Source organism: Dendrobates tinctorius, unplaced genomic scaffold (genome assembly GCF_039654945.1).
Source record: "Dendrobates tinctorius isolate UK_male_01 unplaced genomic scaffold, ASM3965494v1 ptg000532l, whole genome shotgun sequence".
NCBI lineage: Eukaryota > Metazoa > Chordata > Amphibia > Anura > Dendrobatidae > Dendrobates > Dendrobates tinctorius.
Window position 1 is genome coordinate 147,447 of NW_027362191.1, and position 9,226 is coordinate 156,672.

At 39.4% G+C, this 9,226-nt stretch overlaps 1 protein-coding gene across 1 annotated transcript; it reads left to right on the forward strand.

Annotated features, from left to right (window-relative positions):
• Positions 1 to 2,064: 2,064 nt before the first annotated feature.
• On the forward strand, positions 2,065 to 4,395 carry LOC141078251 (uncharacterized). Its single transcript, XM_073565075.1, has 2 exons — positions 2,065 to 2,083; positions 3,072 to 4,395. Exons 1-2 carry the CDS (start codon positions 2,065 to 2,067, stop codon positions 4,346 to 4,348), a joined length of 1,296 nt encoding a protein of 431 aa, XP_073421176.1. The 3' UTR covers positions 4,349 to 4,395.
• Positions 4,396 to 9,226: the final 4,831 nt, after the last annotated feature.

Consider the following 9,226-nt stretch of genomic DNA (forward strand, 5'->3'; position numbering starts at 1 on the left):
TCAGTTACTGGGATGAGTGCAATAAAATGTCGCTCAGTGAGTCTTCTGACATCTTCACATTCTAAAGGATTGGCGGGGACAAAATTTTCAAAAACAAGATTTTCAGTGACCTTTTCCTGATAATCAAGGAAAGTATCTGCATTTCCGGCTTTTTTGTATAACACAAAAGAATTATATGTGGCCACCTGAAACAAATACATGACTAACTTTTTATACCAGATCTATGATTTTCTTGATACCTGGCATGGCTGTAGAACCTGATCTGCAAGGTCCACACCCCATATATTTGTTGTAGTCAATGACAGACACAGGTTTTGGAGTAGTGGATCCCTGTTGGTCTGCAGTGGCCCTTGTGGCATCTGTGTGGATCGAGCTCAGGATAAAAATATCTTTATCCTTATACTTAAGGACAAGCAGCTCTCCATTGTGTAAAGCCCCTGACTGCCCCTTTCAGAACTTTTTGCTGACCAATGATTGTGGAAACTCCTGAAGGTTTTTGCGAATGGTCCCACAAGCCCCTATGTTATGTTCAACCAGACTTTTAAATAGAGGTATGCTGGTGTAGTAGTTGTCAACATACAGATTGTAGCCTTTTTGTAAAAATGGAGTTATCAGCTCCCCAACCATTTTTCCAGATGTCCCCAGATAAGTAGGGCCTCCTGGTGGGTTTAGTTCGCTGTCTTTCCCCTCATAAATGTGAAAAGCTGATGTGTATCCGGTTGAACTCTCGCACATTTTATAGAGCTTTATTCCGAACCTTGCCCTCTTAGAAGGAATAAATTGCTTGAGGTGCAGTCTTCCTTTGAATTTTACAAGGGACTCATCAATGGAAATGTTTTCTGTTGGGGTGTAGAGCCTTAAGAACTTTTCTGTCAAGTCTTCGATGATGGGTCTGATTTTGAATAGTCTGTCATGTTCTGGGACATCTCTGGGCAGGCATTGACTATTGTCATTAAAATGCCAAAATCTCATGAGCATTTCATAATGGGTCCTAGGAAGAACGGCAGGAAACATAGGGGTGGCTTGAACAGGGCGGTTGGACCAATAGGACCGAATGCTCGTTTTTTTAACAAGCCTCATAATGAATGTAAGTCCTAAAAAATTTTTCATTTCTAGGACATTAGTTGGTGTCCATAAATTTGACCTAGCATAATAGGATCGTGGATTCTGGCTGATGAATTGGGACACATATAAATTTGTAGGACAATATGCTCTAGCAAGCTATCTGTCAGAAACAAATTTAAAAAAATAATTGGTCCAAAATTTTCCACCTCCACATTTATCCCAGGAATGGCATTAAAATTAGGGATGAATGGAGTAGCCGAATCCGAAGCCTCCCATCTGGGAAATGCTACATCAAGAGGCAAAGCCCCTTGGACATTGGTGTGCGCCAATTCCCGAGCACTAGGGACAGCGCTAGTACTGGGCATTGTTCCCTGAGTTGGAGACATTTCTCCAGAAGCGCTATTTGTCCTTCTTGTTGTACTGGTCCTTGTGTGTGAGGATGGACCAGAATCACTGCTCATTTCTGAGCTATCACTGTCGCTGCTACTAAAGCCCTCGATATCCACATCGCCATCTGACACTGCACTTTCTTCACTGTCAGAACATAAAAGTGTATAAGCCTCCTCTGTACTATAATACTGACCGGCCATTTTATTCATTTTTATTTTTTTACCGAAAATTGAAAACTACGACATGACCAAATAATTGGGGAAGCATTTGAGTAAAGCCTAATTCTTTAGCCTAACCCTAACTTTAGATGAAACCCTAGCTTTAGTCCCAACACTAACCCTAACTATAGCACTAACCCTAGCCTGCCTTATCTGTATTGTTACTTTATAGCACAATCGCTGACTGACACAGCTGTTGGCAGCAGCACTTGTAACACTGTTTCTCCTCTAATCTCTCACTGACAGGAGATCTGAGGAGAAACAGCGTTTTTATGGGGCAGATCACCCGGGAAAGTTCATTGCTGCAGCAAACTTTCCTAGTGATTTGACTCATTGGCTGGTGTGATGCTGACGTCATAAGGACCTGAACAAATCAGGTCTCGATGAGGTCATGGATCACAGGAAGCGTTGTGCGGTGAAATCCCCTAGTTATAAGGTATGTGGGGTCCCGATGAGCACAAAACCGCCGACCGTAGACAAACGTCCGCGCTGCACAAAGCCCTGCTAGCGCTGATGTTTATCTAACGTTGGTGGTCATGAAGCGGTTAAGTTAAGGGTACAATCATTTCTGTCCAGGCCTATTTCATGAGTTTTATTTTTTTTTTAATTCTGTGGAAGCATGGTTGAAAAGCAATGTCTGACTTTCATTTGCTCATTATCATAGATTTTTTATTTATTATTACTTTTGTCAGATTCAAGTTATTTCTGTGACCATTGTGGGTTTTTCTGTCATCAAACGAGGGGTACCAACAATTTTAACCACGTGTGTAGGAGGAGTGAATATTTTGACTCCACAGCAACTTCCCGGAAATTAACACGCAGTGGATGTTGGAGAGTGAAAATTACACATTTGCCATTTTCTTACCCAGCACATAGTGCCCAGATTGTGCTCCAGGAGACACCGCAAATTAAGTGGATTCTTCTCACTATAATATTGGTAAATACAGGGATCCTAAATGTTGTTTGCGCACACTGCAAGACTCCGAAGTGAGAGCGGATTTTGCTGGATTGGTTTATAGAAACCCTGTTGCTTTTCAACAACCTTTGATCCACTAATAGTGTGGGAACCTCTGTTTTTCCACTGACAGATGATGGACCTGAGTGGGGACTTGTTTTTGTGAGATGAGAATTGGTATTATTTTCTCCCACATAACATTGATTGTTCATTCTGCCTCCCAAATATTGAATAAAAAGAAACCAAACAGTTGAACACCGCACACTACTGGTTCATCCAACAAGGTTTTCTATTAGACTGTGAACTGTCATTGTCTTGGTAAATAAATAAAGTTTTTTTACATAGCTTGCTATTTTTATGGACAGTGTAAGTAGAAATGTTCAAAAATATAAAACTCAAGGATATTTTATTAAAAATAATTGTTTTATTTTATTTTATTTTAGCAGATGACTGTACCAGGAGATCAGAGGGACAGCTGACATCTTCAAGTTTTAAATCTGATGATCTTGAGATCCTACAAGATACAACTGAAGTGATTGCTATTACTCCAGATATATCATCATCCATTCACAGCAAAGATCTGTCATCTGATCCTATGAAACAGGTCCCATCTTCTGATTCATTACTGACTACTAAGAAAAATCAAAGTCACAAAAGAGGCATTACAAAACAAACTGCTCCTTTAGCAAAGAAGCTTTTTTCATGTTCAGAATGTGGGAAATGTTTTGCACGTAAATCACTGCTTGTTGCTCACCATAGAACTCACACAGGGGAAAAGCCTTTTTCCTGTTCAGAATGTGGGAAATGTTTTAATCAGAAATCGGTTCTTGATAGACACCAGAGAGCTCACACAGGGGAGAAGCCTTTTTCCTGTTCAGAATGTGGGAAATGTTTTACACATAAATCAGATTTTGTTACACACCATAGAACGCACACAGGAGAGAAGCCTTTTTCATGTTCAGAATGTGGGAAATGTTTTCACAAAAAATCACTTTTTCTTATTCACCATAGAACTCACACAGGAGAGAAGGCTTTTTCCTGTTCAGAATGTGGGAAATGTTTTAACCAGAAATGGCATCTTGTTAGTCACCAGAGAACTCACACGGGGGAGAAGCCATTTTCCTGTTCAGAATGTGGGAAATGTTTTAACCAGAAAAGGAATCTTAATGAACACCAAAGAACTCACACAGGAGAGAAGCCTTTTTCCTGTTCAGAATGTGGGAAATGTTTTAACCAGAAATGGCATCTTGTTAGTCACCAGAGAACTCACACGGGGGAGAAGCCATTTTCCTGTTCAGAATGTGGGAAATGTTTTAACCAGAAATGGCATCTTGATCGCCATCAGAGCAGTCACACAGGGGAGAAGCCTTTTTCCTGTTCAAAATGTGGGAAATGTTTTAACCAGAAAGGGAATCTTAATGAACACCAAAGAACTCACACAGGAGAGAAGCCTTTTTCATGTTCAGAATGTGGGAAATGTTTTAACCAGAAAGGGAATCTTGATATACACCAAAGAACTCACACAGGAGAGAAGCCTTTTTCCTGTTCAGAATGTGGGAAATGTTTTAACCAGAAATCAGATTTGGTTACTCACCATAGAACTCACACAGGGGAGAAGCCTTTTTCCTGTTCAGATTGTGGGAAATATTTTAACCAGAAAGTGCTTCTTGTTAGACATCAGAGCAGTCACACAGAGGAGAAGCCTTTTTCATTTTCTTAATGTGGGAAATATTTTACTTGGAAATCAACTGTTAATAAACATCAGAGACGTCACATAGGGGAGAAGACTTTTTTATGTTCATAATGTTGAAATAGTTTTAATGGTGAGTACTCCGGCAGCTGTGCTCTGCTTGTGAGCAACGCATTATGTCCCTGCCATGTGCTGCTTACAAGCATGAACCAGTTGCTGGTATCAGAGCAGGATTCAGCAAGGGAGCGCCGGGTAGGTAAGTGTAATGCTTTTTTTTAAATGTTTTGTGATGGGGCCATGGATACCAGGATGGGGGCCAATTATAAGGATTGGGCTATGCATACCAGGACTGGAATGGGGGGCCAGTCATACCCGAATAGTGATGGTGCCCTGCATACTAGGAAGAGATGGGGGACCTGCATACCAGGATAAGGATGGGGGCCATGCATACTACGATGAGATGGGGCACTGCATACCAGGAGCGGGATGGGGCCAATCATGCCACAATAGGATGGGACCCTGCATACTAGGATAAGGATGGGGCCATGCATACTACGATGAGATGGGGCACTGCATACCATGAGTAGGATGGGGCCAATCATGCCACAGTAGGATGGGACCCTGCATACTAGGATAAGGATGGGGCCATGCATACTAGGATAGGGATGAGGGATCTATGTATACCAGGGTAGGGATGAGGGGGCCATGTGTATCAGAATAGGGATGAGGGGACCATATATACCAGGATAAGGGATATTAAGTACAGAATTAACCACATTTTTTGCTTCAATTTTTTTTTCCTAATTTCCTCTAAACCTAGGTGCGTCTTATAGTCCAAAAAACACGGTATATATATTTTTTTTCTCCGTGAACTCATTCCTTATGTTTGGCCTCATTAAAATAAAAACACTCATACTCCGCTGGCGTGCCGGCTCCACTTCAGTGGTGTTGAGACTCACTGTCCCGAGGCTTATGTGAGGTTCTCACATCACACGAGCCCTGCGCCCAATCAGCATCAGCTTCACTGCTCCTTCCTTTGGACATATTGAACATGAACAGGAAGCCAGGGCTGCAGCTGCTCTCTGACGGCCTCATGATGCTTGATTTGTCCGAAGGTGGGGACAGTGACGTCAGTGCTGATTGGGCACAGGGCTCACATCATGTAGCAACCTCAAGAGACCCAAGAAAGCAGATACCGACAACCTTTTTAAACATCAAAAATCCAACACAGGGAAAAGTCATTATTATACCTAGAGTGTGAGAAATGAATTACAGGAAAATCGTATTTTGTTGACAATGAAAAATAACTCAGACGAGGAGAACCTATATATATTATTCACAAATTGTACAAAAACATGATGCACGCGGCGTGCGTTCAAGAATGAAATATTATATGGGAGTTTTATAGGATAAATTCAAGGTGAGAATATTATATGGGAGTTTTATAGGATAAATTCAAGGTGAGAATATTATATGGGAGTTTTATAGGATAAATTCAAGGTGAGAATATTATATGGGAGTTTTATAGGATAAATTCAAGGTGAGAATATTATATGGGAGTTTTATAGGATAAATTCAAGGTGAGAATATTATATGGGAGTTTTATAGAATAAATTCAAGGTGAGAATATTATATGGGAGTTTTATAGAATAAATTCAAGGTGAGAATATTATATGGGAGTTTTATAGGATAAATTCAAGGTGAGAATATTATATGGGAGTTTTATAGGATAAATTCTAGGTGAGAATATTATATGGGAGTTTTATAGGATAAATTCAAGGTGAGAATATTATATGGGAGTTTTATAGGATAAATTCAAGGTGAGAATATTATATGGGAGTTTTATAGGATAAACCAAATACCAACAGAAAATAAACGACCCAAAACAAACATTTATCAGTAAAAATAACTCTTTATTAGGTAAAGTATGAAAGAATTGCTCCATATTCCGATACCCGTCACATCTTCATTTTTCATGATCTTGGGTTGGGTGAAGGCTTATATTTTGTGGGCCGAGCTGACGTTTTTAATGATACCATTTTGGTGCAGATATGATCTTCTGATCGCCTGTTATTGTATTTTAATGCAATAGTGTGGGAACCAAAAAAACTTAATTCTGGCATTTTTTTACGTTTTTTCTCATTATGCCGTTTAGTGATCGGGTTAATTCTTTTTTTATTTTGATAGATCGGGTGATTTTGAATGCAGCAATACCAAATATGTATTTTTTTATTGTTTTATTTTAAATGGGGCAAAAGGGGGAATTTGAACTTTTATATTTTTTTTTACTTTTTTAATATTTTTAAAAACATTTTTTTTTTTTTACTTTTGGCATTGTGAAGACATACAGCATTGTTCCTTAATTAACCAGAAGACTATTTTTTAGCAAACGAAGAATAATAGAATGTTATCTGTATGTTGGCTTTAAATTTAAGTGCTGATTTCTAGTTGGTCAAGAAAACAGACTTTTGTTTGTGTAAGTCGGTAATATTGACTTTTATTGTGCGCTTATCCTTGATCACTGGTGATGTTTGCTGATATGCTAATTATGCATTGTGTTATGGAGCCAGTTTGTTGACTTCTAAAGCAGAGAGGGAAAAATGATGCAAATAGTTTAAATAATCATTTAATGCTACTTGTTCTCATCTCCATTCTTACCCTTTATGTAAATACTGAATGAGGGACACTTATTAAGTGTACAAATAGGTTACAGGCCTCTGTATAAAGAGACAGAGAGAGAAACAGCCAGAGAGATTCTGCCAAGACATCCATACATCCCAAAAGGACCAGAGACAGGACGGCAGCCATTTACATCATGGCTCCATCACGAAGGTCACGGATCTATCATTCTATAGGAAACAACCTAGGGGTTTTCAGCCTTGGTTGGAAGAAAACAGATCTGCTCCATTGACCATCGCTGAACCATGGATACGTTTGGGGAAGCCAGGTTGTGATTCTCGGATCAAGTGGCCTTGCACCTTGTATGGACTCAATGGACTGTCATCTTCCTACACTTGTTGTTACCCCATCTCTGTGTGCATGCCACAGGTGGAGTAGTTGACAGCTGACATGTGCCGGAAAAGATGTGGGCTCAGTGACGGAGCCCACTTCAAAGGAAGGGAGTCCGACATTGGAATACATTTATGCCAAATGTCGGAAAGGGATTAAAAGGGATTGTTTTTACAGAGACAGAAGTGGTAATCAATCATGTATACATACAGATAATTACAAAAATACACAGCTTCTAATGGTAAATAGTATAGAGTTAAGACAAGAAAATATAATTTGTGTAAACCATGTGTAGATATAAAAATGCAGGCAAATGTCAAATGTTTTAGCTCCACAAATAATTAAGAGTGGTGTAAGGTATGAAAGTGTGGTGCACTTAATTATTTGTACCAACTGGGGTCTGTATGTGGGAGAGACAGGGCAAAAACTTAGAACAAGGATGAATTCTCACAACTACACAATAAGAGAAAAAAGAATAGATCTACGTGTGGCAAAACATTTTTGCAGCCCTGATCACAGCACCATGGACATGAAATTACTTGTATTAAAAAGGTAACTTCAAATCTCAGAGAAACAGAAGGATCTGGAAGTATAAACTCATGACAGCCTTTGACACTCTCAATACAGAAATGAATGTGTCGCATGGAATCATGTCTTTTTATATCAAGGAATTTTCTCCTCAGACCTTGTGGGGCATCACAACACAGAACCAGACCCCTATCAGGGGACAATAAAACTTTCACACTCCTAATCTATGAACTGTTCCAATATTTGTGGCCACCACTTTTATCCCTCTCCCATAATGATAGTTCTACTTCACGTCATTTGTCTTACCTATTGCATTATGTCTGTGCTATGTGATTCTTCAGATTTTGTATTATTTTATGCCTGAAGAGACCTGAGTAGTCTGGAAAGCTTGCAATGTGTTACCATATTTTAAGTTAGCCATTAACCCCTTTACCCCCAAGGGTGGTTTGCACGTTAATGCCCGGGCCAATTTTTACAATTCTGACCACTGTCCCATTATGAGATAATAACTCTGGAACGCTTCCATGGATCCCGGTGAATCTGACATTGTTTTCTCATGACATATTTTACTTCATGTTAGTGGTAACATTTCTTTGACATGACTTGCGTTTATTTGTGAAAAAAATGGAAATTTGGTGGAAAATTTAGCAATTTTCCAATTTTGAATTTTCATGCCCTTTAATCACACAGATATGTCACACAAAAGACTTAATAACATTTCCCACATGTCTACTTTACATGAACACAATTTTGGAACCATAAGGTTTAGGAAGTTATAAGGGTTGGAAGTTGACCAGCGATTTCTCATTTCTACAACACCATTTTTTTTTAGGGACCACATCACATTTGAAGTCACTTTGAGGGGTCTATATGATAGAAAATACCCAAAAGTGATACCATTTTGAAAACTGCACCCCTCAAGGTGCTCAAAACCACATGTCAGAAGTTTATTAACCCTTCTGGTGCTTCACAGGAATTTTTGGAATGTTTTAAAAAAAAAATGAACATTTAACTTTTATTCATAAAAACATTACTTCAGATCCAATTATGTTTTTTCCCCAAGGGTAACAGGAAAATTTGGACTGCAAAAGTTATTGTGCAATTTGTCCTGAGTACACTGATACCTGATATGTGGGGGTAAACCACTGTTTGGGCGCATGGTAGAGCTCGGAAGGGAAGGAGCGCCGTTTGACTTTTTCAACACAAAATTGGCTGGAATTGAGATTGGACGCCATGTTGCATTTGGATAGCCCCTGATGTGCCTAAACAGTGGAAACCCCCACAAGTGACCCCTTTTTGGAAAATACACCCCCCAAGGAACTTATCTAAATGTGTGATATGAACTTTGAATGCCCAGGTGTTTCACTAAAG